Source organism: Euprymna scolopes, chromosome 2 (genome assembly GCF_053919585.1).
Source record: "Euprymna scolopes isolate OS-2025 chromosome 2, ASM5391958v1, whole genome shotgun sequence".
Classification (NCBI taxonomy): domain Eukaryota; kingdom Metazoa; phylum Mollusca; class Cephalopoda; order Sepiida; family Sepiolidae; genus Euprymna; species Euprymna scolopes.
The window spans coordinates 132,609,637-132,632,193 of record NC_136483.1 but is presented as its reverse complement, the minus strand read 5'-3'; the positions used below and the strand labels follow the sequence as shown (position 1 = coordinate 132,632,193).

The 22,557-nt window shown below is 33.3% G+C and overlaps 1 protein-coding gene across 1 annotated transcript in view; it reads right to left on the bottom strand.

The window, feature by feature from the left end:
• Positions 1–8,506: 8,506 nt before the first annotated feature.
• Positions 8,507–22,557, bottom strand: part of LOC145296156 (uncharacterized) — a 743,526-nt gene continuing 729,475 nt past the window's right edge. The window contains exon 6 of the mRNA XM_080142365.1: positions 8,507–8,811. Coding sequence (XP_079998491.1) covers positions 8,633–8,811 — 179 coding nt within the window. The 3' untranslated portion in view covers positions 8,507–8,632. The remainder of the gene's footprint in view (positions 8,812–22,557) is intronic.

The following is a 22,557-nucleotide window of genomic DNA, read 5'->3' as shown; positions in this document are numbered from 1 at the left end:
GTGATGCCTTTGTAAAAAAAAAAAAAAAAAAAAAAAAAAAAACAATCTATTTATCGATTTATCATACGTCTTTGTTGCGATACGTTGTAAATCAGAGATGTCGACAAAATTCATTGGAGATGTGTTTGAACCAGAAGATGTACATTTCTATACAGGAAAAAAAAACAATTAAAGTAACTTTACGATAATTTATTTATGAATATCAAACTGCTAAAGTTATGAATGACCCAAATAATCTATAATTGTTCTTCAGCTCTCCTGAACACTTTACCAGTTTAATACTTCTACAAGCATTTATTTATGCAAATCTAGCTTTTATAGAGTTGGGTTAGATTTAGTGTTATAGTTAGGCTGCACAAAATTTAGAATAAACGTTACCGTGGAGAGCATCGCGAAATAGTAGATATACTCAAGCACAACTACAATTCGCATTTTTTTGTATAAGAGCTCGATCACTAATAAAAAAAAAGAGAATTGGCAAAAATAGCCCCACCCATTCATTCGCACTGCACACACACGACGTGGGCCTGCTTTTATAAGCCATAGCTATACACGAGTCGGGTTAGGTTTAGTGTTATAGTTAGCCTGTACAAAATGCAGAATAAACGCCACTGTGGAGAACATCGCGAAATGGTAAAATACTCAATTCGCATTGTATTTGTATTAATGGTAGAGTATCGAAGTGGGAGGTGGTATTCTTTTACAAAAAAACTTCTTTTCTAGTTACGGATGGCCAAAATATTCTCTCTCCTGAACAGCATCCCAATTTAATAATACAAAATCAGCAGTTTTAATACTAAAGCACCGTAGACATTTAAAATAGAGACACTAAAAAGGCGCTTGTTACTACGTTAAATAAATCACAGAAATAATAAAAAAAACACGTTATGCAACTGGAGACAATTGAAACTCCTGTAAACGTTAATTTATTTATCCTCATCACATGGTAGGATGATGTGCCACAAGGGTCGAAAAGTGGGATTTGAAAAAACCAGCGCCCTAGAGGAAGGTCAATATGGCATGCAGAAAACGCCCGGAGAGTCTCGTCGACATTCTCTGTAAAGAGCGCCTCATGCGATTAGCAATAAACTAACCCTTTTCTCAAAGGGAGGAAGCAATGCCTGGGAGGGTGGACCTCCTAGAACTGCGTGGGACCAAAGACATACTTCAGCCAATAGATCTATACCCGTTGACTTTGGTGTCGAAGAGAAACCCCCGGTTGATTTGCTGAGCAACGAGAATTTTGCAGTGAAGCAAGGGTTATATACTCACTAACCGCACTTCTCCTGACCCGATATAGCTTGTCCAGTGCCAAGAAGGATTTCAAAAACGGTTGAAGCAACGTTCACATTCGATTTGTGTATTTTAACATTTTTACAGATACAAAGTATACACTTTGAAAGCGTGACTGGATGATGAGATATATATATATATATGATGAGTTGCGTAATCTCTAACCGCACTTCCCTGGACCCGGATTGCTTAAATTCAGCGACAAAAATAAATTCAAAACAACTTAAAGCAATAATACCAGTTAGCAGTTATTAACATCTTTAAAGACAATGCATATACTCTAGAAGGGTGACTGGACGAAGAACAGTCTATAGTAAAGCAATAGTAGACCAATCACTAACGATATTTATTGCGACTCGGCATTGCGTAAATCCAGTGGCAGGCAGCAGGAGAAAGCCAAAACGACTGAAAAGAATTATACTAATTATCACCTCCGCTTAGTGGTTCTTTACATCTCAAGAAACAATGGTTACATTCTGAAAAGGGTGACTGGACGACGAAGAATTTACGTATTATCCAATTTCGCATGACCCGGCATTGTTGAAATCTAATTACAGGTAGACATTCATACAATTGCAACAAACAATGCCACATATCACGCGCTTTAAATGAAATGCTCACCATAAGCCGATTTTTAAGCAAAATTATATCTTTTTATGATTAGAAAATATAGTTATTTTTCTTTTTTTCTCTTATAAATAAATAATTGATTTACATCTTGTGAATTATATATATATATATATATATATATATATATATATATATATATATATGTATTGCAAATTTCTTACCGACAATATATTATGTATTAAGCTACATAGTTTGTTGATACGTGTTTGCGCGTGTAATACTCATAAACAAGACGATTTATTTAGTCTGTGCAGATTGATAGAACAGAGTATGCCGCAGCTTGAAACATGAAACTAGTACACCATTTTGAGCCACAGTTTCAAATCTTGCACGAATTTTCACTATGTGGTATTTTTGGTTGACATCCAGCCCGGCGAACTAAATAAAAAGTTTGCCCAGTAATAATATTCGCAAACACATATATATGTGTGTATGTATATATATATATATATATATATATATATATATATATATATATATATATATATATATATATTCCAATTGGAAAGTTATCGAATTTAGTATTCAAAGATAGATTAAATAATATAACGTTCTTGAAGATAGCTCAATAGTGTACTAAAGAGCTATAAGTACTTTTATGGTGCACCGCTTTACCAGGAACAGACTCGCATTTTTATGTTCACTTCACAATGGTTAGTTTTACAATAAAAATTCTGGTATTTAGATATATAATAATCCCTAACATGTGTTTTTATTATACCAGCAGGGCAACTCCTCAACGATAAAAGTGGATAAAACTGAAATATATGTGGATCGCATGAAGTTATGACAGTCTTTAAACTCCAACAAACCGATATATTCACATTTTTGGATTTTTTTATACAACCGATCACATATTACACGTCATATTGATAGATATTATCTATATTCGTATATTGGATTAGTGTATAATTTAAAAATAAGTTTTACAATTAGACTATTACAAAATACACTTGCCCTTTGTGTTTATAATTTCGTTTTTCGTTAACGCTAGTACGGGCGTGGTCTTTTTTATGTTTACTAGCCTGGGTACCGGCGTTGCCTGGGTGTGGATAGGTGGTGTAGTAAGAAGTCGATACAAAAAAAAATGCATAGACGTAGCCTGGGTGAAGAGAAGTGTGAAAAACAAAACAAAAAAATGTTTACGCGAACGGTAAAATAATTCAGTTTTTGTTTTAAAAGAAAAAAATCCTCGAAATAAGAAAAAAAAGTTGTAAGTAGGCAAGTTCGAACCTGTAACGCGAAGAAGGAAAAGAAGGTGAAAAAAGCAAACCTCTTAATCCCCGCGGCCACCATGACATACGACTTCGCCACCGTTCAAATTAAGGCTAGTCATTGCAAGCCCGTATGATGACTTTGCAAAAATGGCGACCAAAAAGTACTTCTTGTACAAAAATTCCCAGTTGGGGAGGAAGGAATGAATGTTTTGGGTCAATTTTTCGATATGTATCGTCCAAAAGATCGAGCTTAAAAACGATACCAATCTCATGAGGATCCATCGCATGTGTCGAAAGTTTTTGCGAGACATACAAACACACACACACATTTTACCCTTTATATATATATAGATTTCAGTTTTCCGCCATCCTGTATTTCTTCCAACACACAACTTCCGGTTGTTATAATAAGTGAAACGGTTGACAGCAGGAGATCATTTTATTATTCCATTTCAAACCTAAACCCATAAATTATTTCTGTCAATTCAATTCAGGTATTATGATTTTAATAATTTTAATTAACTACAAGTATTATGTATTGTGTGGCCCATGTATATTTTGGTTTTATGCACTTTTGCACTGAGTTGTCTTGCTGGTATAATGGTAATAAAAATTGTTGAGAACTATTACATATTTAAATACCAGTAATACGTCGAAACACTTGTACGCTAATATTGATAATAAAACTGTAACCGTTTTGAAATGATCATAAAAATGTGTGTCTGTTCCTGGCGAAGCGGTAAAAAAAGTACATACACACACACACACACACACACACACACACACACATATATGTGTGTGTGTATGTGTGTGTGTAAAGTATATATATACAACTTTATTTTAAAAGATTTAGTGGATACAAACGCTTCAATGTATTTGCACTCATATTGATATTATTAATCATATGTTAAAGATTATGACCTCCGCCAGATGTTACAAAAGTGTGAGTAAGTAAAACATGGAGGGAGATATAGAAAGGCATTAGTAGATTTTATTACATTACAGGTCACAAAACTATAGCACCAAAGCTAAATTCGGCCCGCCAGATGATTTTTCCGGCTCATGAGTTCAAAGAACAAAAACAAAAAAAAGTGATTGAAAGCTATTATCGAAGTTATTACACAGCCCGAAAAACAGTTGGAACCTGGGTTGTCAATAAAATACAAAAATCTAATTAAAACTGCATCTTGAATATATTATGTATTTTTCCTTTAAAATCAACATATCATAAATCCGATCCTTGTCAAATAGAGTTGACGATCTATGGCAGAAATGATTGAAAATCTTTTGAAAAGAATGCTGCTTTTGGTGAACATTGAACTTCATTCTTCAGGAGATTGTCGATTCGAACACAAAAGTCATACTGAATTGTAACTCGAAGTTTTACTCAATTTTCCAATGCTCTTAGTTAGGAATCCTAAAATACAAATTATTATTAGATTTTTCAAGGCAAGGACCAATGATTTTTTTTTCTTACACGTTAAAAAGGGTGTGACACCCTTTTTAACGTGTAAGAAAAAAAATCATAAATGTTCTCATACCCTGAATCAGGGATTGTCAAACATTTTTAAACGTTCAAGAAATTATACGAGGAGCGTGCAATAAGTAATGCCCCTGACCCACTTCCAGTTGTCTGATCTAGCTGAAATTTTGCATGTGCTATGATTTATATCGCTACAGGTTATGTGGTAAATTACAGCTCTGAACTAATTGTGGTTTCTGTTTTACAGGTGTTTGAACTGAGTCAGGTGTAAAATGGAGCCTGTTGAATGTCGAGCAGTGATCCGGTTTTTGTATTTGAAAGGACGCATACAACAGAAGACTTTTGATGAAATGAAAGAAACTTATGGTGATAATGCCCCAATCATATGACCTTGTAAAACACTGGCATCGTGAATTCAAACATGGCCGAAAGTCCGTGGAAACAGCTCCCAGACCTGGTCGCCCCTTCTGCCATTGATGAGGCATCTGTCCGTCAAGTTGAGGCTGCCATTTTGAAGATCGGCACATTACTATTCGCCAAATAGCCCAATATGTCAAGATTAGTACAGGGTATGTGGAAACTATCATTCACGACCATTTGCATATGAATAAGGTGTCTGCCAGATGGATTCCCAGGTTGCTCACACCATTCCAGAAGCGAGAACGCGTCGAGTGCTCGAGGATAAATTTGGAAATGTGCCAAGAAGATGAGTCAAAGTTTTCAAAAGACTGATTACACAGGATGAAACCTGGGTCCATCACTATGATTCAGAGACCAAAGCCCAGTCAATGCAGTGGAAGCACTTGGACTCACCACCTCCAAAGAAGGCAAGAGTGTAGCCCTCCGCTGGCAAGGTCATGCTCACAGTCTTCTGGGACCAGGACGGAGTAGTGCTGACAGATTTCCTGGCAAAGGGTACCGCAATTACAGGACCCTATTACGCTTCACCTTTGAGGAAATTAAGGGAAGCTATCAAAATCAAGAGGCGGGGCAAGATCAGCAAAGGTACCCTCCTACTGCAGGACAACGCTTCGGTCCACAACTCGCATGTCGCCAGATCAGAAGCACGGTCGTGTGGTTATGAAATCCTTCCTCATCCTCCCTACTCTACTGACCTTGCATCCTCTGACTTTCATCTCTTCCCAGCCATGAAGTTATTTTTGAAAGGAACGCGTTTCCCAGATGATGTAGCCTTGATTTCTGAAGTTACGTCGTGGTTGGAGGACCAACCTGGGGTGTTCTAGAAAAACAGTCTCCAGAGCTGCATCAAAGGATGAGAGAAATGCGTAACTCTGAGTAGTTCCTATGTAGAGAAAGACTAATAACTGTGCCAAGTTTCGTTGCTCTACTGCTATGGGAAGTGGGCCAGGGGCATTAATTATTGCCTGCCCCTCGTATTTCTTTTAAAGTTTTTTTTGCATGTTTTGGAAAATTATTTGTTTCATAGATTTTCCAATACTAAATAACAGACGTCGCGAAACCTGTTTTTACCATGTAAGAACATATATTTGTTTTGTAGATTTTTCAATGCTTTTTAGGGATCGCGAAACCTTTTTTGACATTTAAACATTCTACTTCGTTCGTATATTTTTAAACTTTATGAATTTTCAAAGGTTATGGATCGTGAAACCATTAAAAAATTTGTTTTTTAATTACATTTTCACCCCAAACAAGGAGCATTGCCACTTTGGTGTAGGGGGCTACTATCAGAGCCAACAACTACTGGGGCACTATGTTGGGATTTGGGCAGCAAGATGTCGGTTCACGTTGCACTTGAACTTCTGCATGCCAGTACAGTTAGAAAAGCAAGAACCTGGAATGGAATTCCAGAGTCTAGAGGTTCTGGGGAAGAAACTACTGGAGTAGAAAGATCTTTTACATCTAGGGATCTCTATTGTGTGGGGTGGGATTTAGCTGTCTGTCGGGTTTGTCGAGGGTGTCTACGTCGTGGGGGCACAAGTGTCTGCAGTTCGTCAGAGCATTCACCATTAAAATACTTGTAGAACAGGCAGAGGGATGCAACGTTCCGTCGATGGGACAGAAGCTTAGATGCCAGTTCAGGGCCTATCAGATTGGCGACTCTTTATTATTTAATGCTTAAGAAAAGTATATTTTCTTTCATAGACTTTTCAAGACACTTTGCAGGTGAATATCTTGTAATATTGGCCTAGCAATAAAATAAATGCATTTTCTTTTCGGGTAAAATTTAATTAAAAATACCTATCATTTGTCAATATCAAAAAAGGCTCGAAGTAAGCATGGTATATGTTGTGTTTATCAACAACAGATTTTGTTTCTTTGATATTATTGAAAGAAAACAATTCTTAGTTGATGATATTCCAAAGTAAATCTATAATGCATATAGTGTTTGCTAGGATAGGGCGTAGCTCTTATAATGTTTTGCATCTATAAAAAGGATATTACAGACGTATGCAGCCTACATGCTATGGTTAGGTAACAGCTTGTATTATTCACAGTCTTTTACTGTTTAAATATGAAAGTTATTAATACAAAGAAGAGTATCCACTAAGCATAACTTTTATTTTTAATTATATATATATATATATATATATATATATATATATATATATATATATATGTATATATATGTACATATATGAAAATCGATATATATATATATATATATATATATATATATATATATATTGAGATTGTCGGACTGGCTTACTCATCTCGGTTGTTATAGTCACAACGTTTCGGCCGTTTTGCCTTCCGGCCTTCATCAGGTGTTTTGTATCGAACGGGGAAACCGACAATCTCAATAAATGAAAACATCTCATCTCAAAAATACAGACAATTACTATATATATATATATATATATATATATATATATATATATATATATGGTTTAATTGCCATGTATATTTTTATAACTTATTAAATATATATATACATGTATACCTATATGTATGCACATATATATATATATGCATACATATAGGTGTGTGTGTGTGTGTGTGTGTGTGTGTGTGTGTGTGTGTGGAAATAAGTGGACTAGATGAAGCGATATAATCAAATCAATTCACAGTGCACGATGTACATTATCATCCAAACATCTCATCAAGAGCGAATTTTAATATCTATTTGAAAATTCATTAAACTTGATTTAGCGTGATAAAGGAAGAAGTAAGGAAAAACGAAAACGGAGAGAAATAAAGAAATGTGGAAGAAAAAGAAAAATCCAAAGGAAAAAAAAATTCTTTCTCTTTACGCTAATATCATTGAGTTATTATCCAGTATTTCAGCAATTAAATCGTTACAAAATATTAAATGTTCTATACACCTGGTTTCCTTCCCCACGAGGATACCTTTTAGATCAGGGGTTCTCAACCGGGGTCCACATGGACCCTAGGGGTCCAGGGAATATTTCTGGGGGCCCATAAGCAAAACATAACAAAAATGGGGGCCCGCAACGATATTTTGGTGGCCCATGAAGAAAAACAACTCAGAATAGTTTTTGTTATTAAAAATTTAATTTCTACAGTAATTTTGTCTAGTTTTTTTTTTCAATCATTCAAGTTATTTTAACTATAATATTTCTATTTTCCAGGTATACCTCATTAAAATAGTTTTCATTTTAAAATAAAGCTTAATTATATAATATTTCTCAAAATTTATGTTAGTGAAAAATAGAAGATTGTCTTATGACCAATAGTTATGAAGGGGTCCACCAAGATAAAAAGAAGGGAAAAGGGGCCCATGAGTAAAAAGAAAGGTTGAGAACCACTGTTTTAGATAAAAGCGATAATATACGAGTTGTCGTGATTGTATTAGTTGATATCCGCTTTCCCACTGATTTCTTCGTTTTGTCGGATTTGTATCGTATATATATATATATATATATATATATATATATATATGTATATATATATGTATATATATGCATGTATGTGTGCATGTATATATATGTATATATATATATATATATATATATATCTTGTTATCTTTGGAAATGAAATGATATGGACGAAATGAGATGAATATTCACTATGTAAACATGTATTCTCGTAATCCGTGCTTAACAATGTCTCGGCAGACTTTATCAGCATATCGAGCTTTGTAACCAAGTGCTGATGTAATATGGTTTTCCGTTTCTGCCCAGCTGACCATGTCCAAAAATGTTGGCAAGGATACGAGGCCTTTGATTCCGATATTAACGTCCATCCCTGGTGAAAAAGAAAAAGAAAAACATATAGGAATTAGATACATAGAGATCAAAATTGCTCACTCTTTTTCTACCACTTTCGCCACTTTCTTCCGAACTGCCATTCTCTTTCTCTTTTCCTGAATCTTTATCACTGGCAGATTAAGAATCTGATGGTGAAACATTCACGAATTTCGTGCACCACGATGTTTGCTCATGCATTGCTACCAGAAGTTCCTATCATGAGGGACCACTGTTCTTTTCAAGAAAGTCTTAAAAATGAAAACAGTTAAATAAAAACACTTTTGAACCCTGATGCTATATCACCGGAAATCAACATTTTCTTTTTCTCTCCCGCTTTATTTTTCTTTCTATTCTAACCCCTTCTGTGAATTATATTTCTTTATTCATTTGTAATTATGTTAAGTGTAGAGTGTTTTGGGAGTTCGGAGAAATATTGCGGTATTGTTTTGTACATGTGATAATGAATATGAGGAGAGAAAATTGCGTGGAGAAGGCATATAAATTATTTAATTGCTTTAAATGTTATGGTCTGAGGCGAATGAATAGGTGCTGAAGATTTAGTCTGACAATATGACAGTTTCTACTCGAGAAGACGGTGTGTCCAGACTGATGAAGCGCCGATACACAAAACAAACTATAATGTATAGTTTAAGCAATATGGAAAGAGAAGAAGAAGCTACCTGGCATACGAAACTCGTGGAAATGGCTACGAAAAGGAAATATAGCAGTCACCATAACAAACTATTTTCTCTTGTGGATTAAAACCGACTTGCTGACTGATGCGGCCACGCACTGAGCAATCAGCTGCTAGGGCTTCTCAATCCTATATGTCTCTTAAGGACTAATTACCTCTATCAGGAACTAGCCAACAGCCAGCAGAGGAGCTCAGACCATCAAAGAAGACAGACCCTTCTCCTCTCTCACTCTCTGTCCACTAAATCCCTTCTCCAGGCTGCGACTACTTCACTGAAGACATCCACTGGACAATTTGGGGACCTGCTTTCCAACATGGAAACACCCTAGAACTTTCTATTCCTCTTCTTTCTTTCACCTCGAACTTAGCCGTTCTTCTTTCGAAAGAAACCCATTCGTTGGTTTGTTCTAAAAAGAAATGTTGGTTAAGTCACTTCATGTTTTTGTGTTGTCAATTAATCATTTATTAGAGGTTTTGTGCACTCTTGCATAAAAAAAACTACCTAAAGACACTTGCAAAGGAAAACAAAATCGCTACTGATAGCCACACACACACACACACACACACACACACACACACACACACACACACACACACACACACACACACACACACACACACAATAAAATGATCGGGAAAAAACCTATATAAAAACCAAGACAGGACATGAGTAAACTGTATTTAATTAATTGAAATGTTTCTCAGCAATTACTGCTATCCATAGTCGAGTGAGACGACAACAACTATGGAAGGCAGTAGTTGCTGAGAATGCAGTCAGGAGATTTGGATTCCTATCCGGTCGCGGTTACCACTTGACGAAGGCCAGAGGAATAGTGGGCCGAAACGTCGTGAAACAACAAGTGAAAGACGAGGATAATAGTGTGCAATAAATAAACGAAATAAGAGATAATGAGTTAAACGGTAACTAGTCAGACAAATACACTAACGCATTTTTCATGACCGAAGGTTATAACTTTTACTTTTAAAAATACACACTTAAAAATGCTGATTGATTTGATTTTTTGATGTCAATAAGATGTAAAAACTATGAGTGTAAAATAGATTTAAAAATGAATTGTTCTATAATCAGATTATAATCATGTTGACTAATTTAATTTAAAAAAATACTTAAAAAAAACACCCGTTTTATTGACTTGAAAAATAATTACCTGGCAATTATTTTTTACAGTGAAAAGACAGATAGTATTTATTGTTAATTAATTTCATTAAATTACTGCGATTTTAAATAAATGAATAAATGAAGAACATTATTCATTTAAATAATACTTAGCTGACAACGACAGATATTTTTAAGGAGGAAGAAAGAGTCACTTTGTTAATAGTATTCGGACAGTATTCAAATGAATTATTATTATTATTATTATTATTATTATTATTATTATTATTATTATTGTTATTGTTATTATTATCATTGTTATTATTATTGTTATCATTATTATTGTTATCATTGTTATTATTATTATCATTGTTATTATTGTTATTATTGTTATTATTATCATTGTTATTATTATTGTTATTGTTATTATTATCATTGTTATTATTATTATTGTTACTATTATTATTATCATTGTTATTATTATCATTGTTATTATTATTATTGTTATTATTGTTATTATTATTATCATTGTTATTATTATTATTGTTGTTGTTGTTGTTGTTGTTGCGGTGGTGGTGATGGTGGTGATGCTTTACACCGGTTCATTTTTTTACTCAAAAGAGGGTTTTTACAAAATTAGTGAGCATATTTCAAGGGGCAATTAGATGGAAAGCACATAGTGTAGGATGTTTGCTGTGCTAAGCAGAACCGATTTCTGGAGTACGGTGATGTACTTGATTCACAAGGCGTTCAACTGTTTCTCAAGGTCATTCTGGTATTGATCCAGGCGCACATAGGATGATTGGCACGATGGAACTTTTCTTGTTCTACAATTATAAAGATTATATAAAGCACTGTGGAATTTCCTTTTTTATATAAAACTTCACTGACTTTATCCATTTTAAAATGAATTTTTCATAGATCAGATTATTTGTTTAAAACTACCGTTTCAAACAAATACAGTTAAATAGTGATTTCAAAACCGTTTGCTTGACAATTATGACATATATTGAGAAAAATAAATCGCAAACAATATACTAATTATTGTTACGTAAGAAAAACGAGAATTGTTTTAAATAGTATTAACCTTAAAAGGCATTTCTTATTTCAAAAGGAATACTATTTTAAGAGTAAATTATACAGAATGCCATCGAAATAATAATGGAATTTCAATGTGACCTCACTGTTGCTACTGCTGCTGCTATTATTATTGTTGGGTATAATTCATCTATTTCGAATGAATCAGATGATTATTGCAGATGATTATCATACTCCTTCACTGTAGATACTGGAAAGCTTTATGCTCTACTAGCTTCTTCTTTCGAACCGTTAGACTTTGGAATTCCCTGCCTGCTTTCTGTTTCCTTGACTGTATTAACACGCAGATGTTTAAACGCAATGTAAACAGCTATCTCGCATATCTCTTTAAAAGACCTTAGCAGACATGGTCCCAAATAGTAGGCTCTTATGTTCAACCGGCATTCTGCTTTGTTTGGGGTGAACAAGATTAATATATATATATATATATATATATATATATATATATATATATATATATATATATATAAGAGCAAATACATCTTTTACATCTGGTTTAGATTACTTTATAAATATTAATTCTTTAATATTTATGATATACTTTTGTTTTACCATCTTGGGTCATTTTAGTAAATTTAATTGTAATTTTTATTTTATATATATATATATATATATATATATATAGTGTTAGCATTCGTTTCTCCAATATATTTCTAATCAAATTTTTTTTTCTAGAAGACATCGTATACTTCCAGGAGAGACCACGTAAAGGTTACCACCATCTCTAAATCAAAGCTTCTTTCCTAGAAACTGTCTATCTGTGGAACTTTGTACTGTAGGCTTGCTTTCCAGCTAACTACAGCATGGTCGTTTTGAAGCCAAATGTAAATAAGTTCTTGTTTCAACCACTACGAATCGTTACAGTGTTGTCTCACTGACCACCTTACATTACTTGCTGCTCATCCTCGAGTGTATTCTAGGCCATGTGGTGATTTTATTGTAAAAATAATTTTGTGGAATGAACTGGATTCGAACTTGGCATACATAGATTGTCAGTCCGCAAAGCTTACTACTTAACCACCATCGCCTTCTTGCTACTGCTGCTGCTGATGATGATGATGATGACAAAATCAAAATGGCAGAATTCTGTTAGGATGAGTATAACTATAAATCGCCATTCGAAAATATAGTCAATCAAATCTGTCATTTCGAAGCGCACCGGTGAAATTAAGACCCAGATTAACAATTTCTCCATTGTTTTTTATTTTCTTTACAACTAATTGATTTTGATTTGAATTTAATATTCTATGATAATTTTAACTTTTTAAATTAGGACGTTTTCGAATTAAGCCCGATAAAGCTTAATTGGGATGAAGGGAAAAAATAAATTGTTTTAATTCATTTTGGATTAAGGTAGCAACGTAATGAAACCGGGATGGATGTTAATTCTTTCTATATTAGTCAGGATTTAACTTGGCAATAAAAGGCGAAATTCGAATCTGCGCTAAAATAGGAGTTAATTGAAATCCTTAAAAAATATTCAATTATTTTTACGATCCAAATAAAAAAAAAAGATGATTTTAACTTCAAATTACGGTCCCTGACACGACATTCAACTGCATCCATTATCCTTAGGTAAGGTGTTCGCTCACATTCACACACTCCAAATTCAATTTTCCCAATTTTCAAACGTTTTCTTCTGTTCTTCGCAGCCTTATCAACAACTCAAATTCTGTTGAACACAACTGAGCCATGGGCATAACTTTAAAATATATTCGGTGGCTAGGACCCTAATTTGTAGCTTTCAGATGTGTTGAAGCAATCATTACCTGCTATTACTTTCAGGATTACTCTAATCCGTTTATGTGTTCAATAGAAAACTAACATTCGTATCATTTGGATTCTTCGCACTACTGTTCTCGCATTGAGTGTTATTTTCACAAGGTTTCAGTCAATGTAACCTCCGACCTTCTTCGGGTATATCTTGTCAAACTCTGGAATCTTTCAGTCAAACGCGGGAATCTTTCTGTCGATCTCAGGAATCTGCACGAAATGTAAAATAGAACTCTTTATGGAATCCACGATGATAGCATATTTTCATTTCGTTAGCCATGACTGTGTAGAATACTAAATAATTTGCAATTGTATTTTGGGTGTCGCCTGCACTGAGGATTGAACCTTTAACCCCCAGAAGAGTGTAATGTACAACTTACTTTTACTACTAAGTACTTCATCTACTACACACCGAGTGATGAGAACGATAGTCTGAAGAATCCAAATGCAAATACATAATTCCCGGCCGCTATAAAGGCAGGTCACTGGAAAGCAGTCAGGGGGCGTCCTGCAGATTGTGTGTAGGTGGTTCTGGCAATTGTGCTTTGTGACGAACCACGTGTCTGCGAGAAGCGATTTTTTTTTCTTTCTGTTTTTTTTGTCTTCTTTCTTCACGGTTATTACAGGCAAGAAACCCCTCTCTTCTAGAGGTGAGCGATACTGACTATTTCCTATCTGTGTTCCTGATTTTTTTGTTTTGTTTTGTATACTACATTTTGCTTCAGCAGGTTAATAAAAACATTTAGCAGAAGGAAGCCATTGCAACTAATATTCAGTGTGACTCAGTATAAACGTTACGCATTAGAAGTTTAATAACTCGGTTAATCTTAAGAATATAAATATATGCTTTTCACGATTAATGTTAATAAAGTTTCAATATCGCTAGAAGATGTTACGGTCAATGAAAGATATTCTTTCAGAATGTGTGGTTCATTGGTGAAGCAAAGTCCCCTTAACCAGGCTCCGTCAGCTACAAGAACTATTTGTTCTGAGGGGATGAAGGTTCAAATAATGTCCTTCGGATGCCCTTGCATGCTATGAAGTGCTCGCGCGGGCCACTATTTCGAAACATGGAATAATCAGGATGTAGTGATTTAAGAGTGATATTGGAAGGTAGTAACTATCGATGGCGAGCGTTACATGGTAGTGCTTAACAAATCCTGGATGGTACTTGGTGTCCATCTTGGCATTGGTTTCAATAAGACGGGCAACCCTTCACTCGACCAATATCCATTTAGTGTAGCTAGATTATCGTTTTGCAGGTAAACTTTATCAATTAAACGCCGTATTTCAAAATGATCACTACATTATCTGAATTTAAAGTCACCAGCTTTTTATTTTTTGAAATACCATGTGTAATAGAACAATTTACTGAGAGTTGCAGAACTTTATATGAGAACTGCCTTAAGATAATCATTAATTAGATGATGCTTTCCATGAAAACGGAAGAGTGTGTCAGGGTAATCGAAAATATAGTCCATCAATTTTGATTTTTTAAAAAGACATACATTCATTTTAATCAGTTTAATTTGTAATAAATCCACTGAGTTACCTACTATTTTATATGTTACGCCACAGATCCTAGCGACTAAGTCTTAGCGGAGAAATCGAATATTAATTTCGGAAAGCTTAAATCTAGTATTGTTTTTAGATGTACAGTCTTACTACGTCTTGCTATAGCTCTTATTACTATATATATTGAATAAAATCACAACCTACATGAATAGAAATTCACCTATTTTGGCGTTAAGCTCTTACAGCTGTTTCGTGAAAGGATGGACAATTACCTCTCGTCCATAGAACTGTAAATCTTCCATCCAGTCACTCCCCAGAGACGCTTACAACTATTCCCAACTAGTTTTTCAATCCGTTGTGAACACGTTTATTTTTTCCCTCCATATCAAATGGAACTCGTATTAATACTTAGTTTTTAGTTTCGTACAACCCTTACAGTCAAGAACATCTTCCTATAACTTTGTTTTTAGCCTATTTTGGGGGCACTATTTTAAATTAGTCTCACTTTTTAAGGATATTCTAATTTAATTTTAGCTTTTATTTAGATTTCACGGGTTCGAGGAACGAATGTGAAATCGATCAAATCCTGAATTCAGGATCCAGGATAGAATATGTACAATTAAACATGGATTTGAGGTTTTAAAAAAAATGGGGGATTATGTGAAAGTTAGTAAAACAATAAAAACTTCGTTATTTACGTTTAGTTAAAACCTAATAATATTTACATGTAAAAAATAAAATGTGATAAATGAGTAATTTGGAGAAGTATGAAGCTAACGCTTATAATAATGAGTTAAGGAACTGACACAAACAACATGGATTTGCGGTTTAAAAAAAACGGGAGATTATATTAAACTTAGTAAAACAATAAAAACTTTCTTTTTTTTACGTCTAAAAAAAACAAACCTTTAGGTCTAAACCACATCTAAAAACAATGTGACGAAAGAAGGATTTAAAAATTATACATTAAACCAAGTTAGGTGTTTCTGTAATTCTATCTTGTATTATAATTATTTATTTATTGTGGGTATTCCTCTTTATCTATTATCATTATAATTTAATTTTACATTATCTCTGGTCTTTTTTTTTTTTTTTAGAATACTTTGCATCAAGCCTATTTTTATTTAGTCTGGATTAAGTTTAGATAACAGGAATTTATTTTTATGCAGACATCCTTGGATGATTTCTTTGCGTGAGTTCAGTAATTTGTCGTTTGTCATTAAAATATGATAAGATTCTAGTATGCATAAGCCTGATTTTGATGGATAGTATTTTCTTGCTTTCCCTATAATGGACCATTTTAGTTCATACTTTATGTTTTTACTTATGAGATCTCTAACCCTTTCCCCAAGGGCAGTATCGTTTTTAATTTTCATATTTTATTCAGGTTGTTCTTTATTTGGTTATTAGTTTGGTTGGTTCTATCGATATTATTCACATTATTTCTAATTATTTTAAATGATGCAACATGGTTACTATAACGCTGCTTAAACTTGCAACCAGTTGATCCAAGGTATGTTTCAGTACCAGCGTCCGTAACCACATTGCATCTGTACACTATGTCCGATATTAGACATTCTCCATTTAACAGGCATGATCTTGGAATTCTACAGTTACAACTGCTTGCGTTATTATTTACAGTGTTACCATTATTAGTTGTCTTCTCCATTTTTTCTATTTTGACTTTATTTGATCCTATTATGCTTCTTGTTAAGTTTGATGCTGTAGAGAACGATATCTTAACAGTGTTTTTGTTAATTATTCTGCCCAATTTACTTCCAGGTGGAAAGTTTTTGTCTAATATCTGATAGAATTCTTTTGGTATATTGTTTTTGATATGTATGCTAAACGGAATGTTGAACCAGATTTGTGATCGACGTCTGTTTTTCTTTTTATCTTTTCTTAAAATATTCTTAATATTAGTATTTTGTCTTTTAGTATTGGTAGTTGTATTTTTATACATATCTTTTATTTGGTTTCCTCTTTTAGTTGTTTTCCTCATAGCCGCATTATATGATACTATATTATTATTCCTTCTATTCTTTTGATACTTGTTTTTTCTTTATATCCCGATCTAGATAGGGCATTATTGTAGTATTCTTTACAACTATTGAATTTCTCTATATTATTCGATAATCTAGATATTCTTTGGGATATATTATGGACTATTGCTTTCTTCATGGGTTTTGGGTGGTTTGAATTAGCATCAATGTAGTATAAGAATTGGTTCGGTTTATGGTATGGACCATAAGATTTATCATTCATGTTAAATTTAATGTCCAAAAAATTAACTATTTATGATTAATGTCGATGGTAATTTTAAGGTTAAGTTCCTTGAAGAATTGTTTAATTTTTTGTTTTGTTTTTTCAAGGATCCTATCACTGGCATTTATGTAGAAAAGTGTGTCATCCCGATATAGACCTCCTTTCAATTCCGGGATCTTGCTCCCAATCTCATTTAGAATATATAGCCCTACTATATCGGTTGCTTTCGCAGAATCCGGTGACCCCATTGTCAGGTCAAAGTTAGCTGCCCTATTTTTTCTAGTCCATATTTGCTGTCATATTTTACTATAGTTCTTCTGGCTAGTTTGATTATATCAACATCAAGTCTCTTTATTGGAGTTGATTTTTTTATAAATTTAATAGCCTTGTCGTAGAGGACCGGTGTTATCGAAGGATAGTATGAGTCGATGTCAAAAGCAATAAATTTACCATTTCTTGATTTTAGCAACTTTTCAAACCAATCAATCACTTCAACTGATGAAATCCATAATTCGTTCTTCACTTTAGGTTTTATAATTGGTATTATTTTATCTAGTATTTTTTTTGCTTATATTACCTAGATCAGATATACATGGGGAAATCAGTCTGATCGTTGGATTGTTATGGAAGTTTGGTTTATGATCTTTAAGGGTAAATCTTGGGCATAAAGGCGTGTATACTTCCATTCTATCCGCTATACCCAGTTCTTCACATATTTTTAGGGTTGACATGTTAATGCTATGTAGTTACGTTTCATCAGCAATTCTAAAATTTTTCTTCAGTTCCGTTATTATTAATTTTTTGTATGTTTCTATATTCATTGAATAAATGTTCATGGGCTTATCTACTGGTACAGTTAAATTAACATCTTCTTTAATTTTTTTGAAAGTTTGGTTGAAAAGTTTGATTTTACTATTCATATATCTTTGCTTTTTCTTCTGCTTTAGATTCTTAACCATGTTCAACATATCCAATTCAAATTGTTCTAATGCAGGTATTATTGGTGGGCATTTCTTGGTTTTAATTTTAAATTCCTTAGCGTATGAGTAATCCGAAAAGCGAGAGGGAATTCTTACACACACACACACACACACACACACACACACACACACACACACACACACACATATATATATATATATATATATATGTAAGAATTCCCTCTCGCTTTTCGGATTACTATTGAAAGAGTCTTCAAATACGCAGGAATATTATTCCCGGTTTATTTTTGTTCTTTTCCAAATTTCCCACATTTTTTTTCACATTTCTTCACACGTTTTTTAACGGGCATGAATATTTTGCAGTTTATGACTATGATAAATTGTAGTTTCATCTAATGCCTCAGCCAGCAAATTTTAGTATAGCTACAATTATAATTTGCTAATTTCTTTCTGTTATCTGATAAGAAGAATAGCAAGAACAGCATTCTTTGAAACGCCGGGAAATAAGAACTTTGAACATTGTTTGCAGGAGTATTCTGTCGAATAATAAATTTTATTGTAGATTTTAAATTACAGCTTAAATTTATTTTCTCTTACACACACACACACAATATATATATATATAATATATTTAATATTTATAATATATTTTAAGTTTACCATTTTGATTACCTTGGTAAACTTATTGTAATTTATATATATATATAAATATATATATATATATATATATATATATATATATATATATATATATATATATGGTGGCGACCTTATTAATGGTTTCTATATTGTATTAAATTCTATATTAGATCTACTTAGTCGCACAGCATATGCGCTAATTTTTTGGTAGTCTATAAAAAAATACGACCTCTTAAATTATATGAGTTAAAACTTGATTATCCAAACACCATAAGCAGCCCACGGCATAAAAGCGGATTCTGAGGCGGGGCCGTTAACAAATATATACTATAGTGTATATTTTAAAAGTGTCGGCATCGAGATGACAACATCGTAAACTGAGAAGATTGCGTGCGTTTCAATGTTGTTAACAACGTTTAACTGAAAATGCAATTTGAAGCAGAGTCACGCATAACTATTTCGAAAATTACTGTATAATTTGGCGTAGATAATCGGACAGTTCCGGATTACGGCGTAATCATCTGAAAACATCAAAAGAAGCTCAACAAATTATTGTTGCAACGTTTTTCCTGCAAAACAATAGTAAATTCATCGATCGTAATGTCATGTGTGAAGAAATCGTAATTGTCACATATCTGGTGACCTTGGGCTCAGCTAGGGACATAGCTAGAGAAAGTAATTGTCAGAAAATTCAATGAATCAAATTTGACACATTTGTGAACAAAATAACGGAAGTAAGATACAGTGTTAATGGAGAGTTCACGCTTTTGAAAGCTATTAGGACAGAACGGCCTTGAATATATATATATATATATATATATATATATATATATATATATATATATATATATGAATATATATGTATATATATGTATATATATTATAGCAAATATTTTTTAAAATTCTTATCTAGATAAACATGCTTCATAATTTTCAGACTGTTCTACCGATCGCATTAATCGAACCTATGATCTCCCCTCTCTCTCTCTCTCTCACACACACACGTGCACGCACGCACACGCATATATATATATATATATATATATATATATATATATATATATACATACAGTAGCATGATAAAATTGTCCCCGTAAAAAAACTACAGCTTTATTTTAAAACTTGTATTGAGAATATCAATTCAGGTAACTTGATTATGTAGTAGAGCCGACATCTACTTAATGTAGCCACCTTCAGCCTCAATCATCGCCTGTTCCGAAAGGATCCGGATATGTTTAATGCTACCATTACACATATCTCCAAACCTATAAGTAGAAAAAACAGCTCCAACTCCTCATCCAAGGAAATTTTTGATAAACACAAAAACTACAATAAGGCGTTAGAAAATATTGGATTTAAAGAAACTAAGTTGAACACACAAAGAAAACACCAACATCTAGTAAAATCCATAAAAGAAAAAAAATTGGTTACCCCCTTTTCAATCAAATGGTCAAAACCAACCTTGGAAAAAAATCATTAACTTCATTAAGCTACACTTCCCCCGAGAACATCTTCCACAAAACATTTAATAAAAATACTATTAAAGTAAGCTATAGTTGCGGCAATAAATTGGAAAAACTTATAAAAACCTAATGAGAAGAAGATAACAAAAACATGTAATTACATGAATAAGTCTAAATGCCCTCTTAAACAGAATTGCCTTACGATTTCTGTGATATATCTAGTTAGTATTAAAGCAAAATATGACCCTACCGCTAATAAATTCTACATAGGTCAAACTAGCAATACTTTTAAACAGAGATATACCGGCCATTAAAGATATTTCCTAAATTCCAATTATAGGGACAAAACATCATTGGCTTTATATTACAATGAACTAACAAGAAAAAAACCTAACTCCAATTGATGAGTGGAAAATATTAAAAAAAACCTAGAACAAACAAAACTTGCTAATCACTTAATTCACCTTGTCTTATTTGCTTAAATGAGAAACTTCTTTCACGAAATTTAAAGATAAGGATAAACTCTTTAAATAAAAGACAAGAAACATTAATTGTAGACATTACAAATCACACCTCCCTTCTACCTTGCTAACTACTCCCTCATAAATTTTTACAAAACACACTTCTAATACTACTTACTACCCTGAATATTACACCCATTAAACTAAATCTCCAAATATTATAACATTTACTAAATCCAAAACTGCACCATCTTTGTCAAGATACGAAAACCATTCCATATCATCACACCTATTACTTTCAAACAATTTCTCCAGATACTCTGAATATTAGAATATTCCGTTCAGCCCATCAACTTTAAGATTGATACTTGTCACATGCATGTACGTCGTATTATCAATCAATTTTCTCTCAAACTTATTTGTGCTTACCCAGAATATAAATATTCAACAAAATTAATCTTACATGTGTGTGTGTTGCTTATTGTCAATGCCGTAACTCCAATACTGGAGAAGTATGATTACATCTAGTACGACTTAACCCAAACAGTTAGAGAACATAATTATTAAGTAACTTAAGCATAAACTATCAATATTAGCTTTATATTATCAAAACCGATAATTGTTTTACCACCATAGAAAAGTGTTTTAACTAATATTTCTAAATCACTAACACTGAGCTCGAATTATTTTTATATCCCGCGATAACTTCGTACATTTTAAATTTAAACTGAAAAATACGCAACGTTATATAACATAGGCTTTGAGATTAACTCCAGGATGTGTTTATTTGCATCTACTCCCAGTATATATATATATATATATATATATATATATATATATATATATATATATATATATATGGTAAAACTGGTAATTAATAAAAACTTGAAGAGAGTGCAGAGCAAATATGTGTTTTATTTTTTTATTACTGTTTTATCTGTTTGGCTACATATGTTTCAGATGTTGGACCATGCTTACGATCCAGCAGCCTCGTCAGGACTCGCAGAAGTGGTTGTTAGTTATTGGAAAAAGAAAGAAAGAAAAGGGGAGAGGCGGGTGTTGACTATATTTCAGTTTTTAAGCTTAAAGATACATTCGATTGTATTGTGTGTGTGTGGGGGGGTAGCAGATTAAGGCAGGCATGGGTAGAGATATATAGATATAGGGAGGGGGTTGGAGAGATGATGATAAAGAGAAAAGTGAGGGGGGTAAGGAGATGAGGGGGGAAGTTTCAATATTTTGGTTTCAAATTTTAACTGGCTTTTGATTTTTCAGCAAGGTATATTAAATAGATGGGAGAGAGAGAAAGAGGGAGAACGAGAGGGAAAGAGAGGGAGAGCGACAGGGAAAGAGAGGGAGAGAGAGAAGAGAGAGAGAGAAAGAAAGAGAGAGAGAGAGAGAGAGAGAGAGGGGGAAAGGGTTAGTGAAGATGTCATTTTTTTTTACCCGTACGTGGTTCGTTTAAACGTCGGCTTGTTTCGTGCCGTTTCTAATGGATGTTTTTATTACATAGGTTAACGCTCGGCCACATTCGCGTATATACATATACATACATATGTACACTTCTAGGCATCCACATACAGACAAATACGTACACGCAAATATATATAAACAAAGTAAATGCAGACATACATGGGTTCATAAGTAGACATACACACATATACACAACTGTTATACATATATGTACACTCACAAAAAATATAGGCACATATACACATATATATATGCGCATATATATACACACGTGCCCACTTATATACATATATGTGGAGATAACG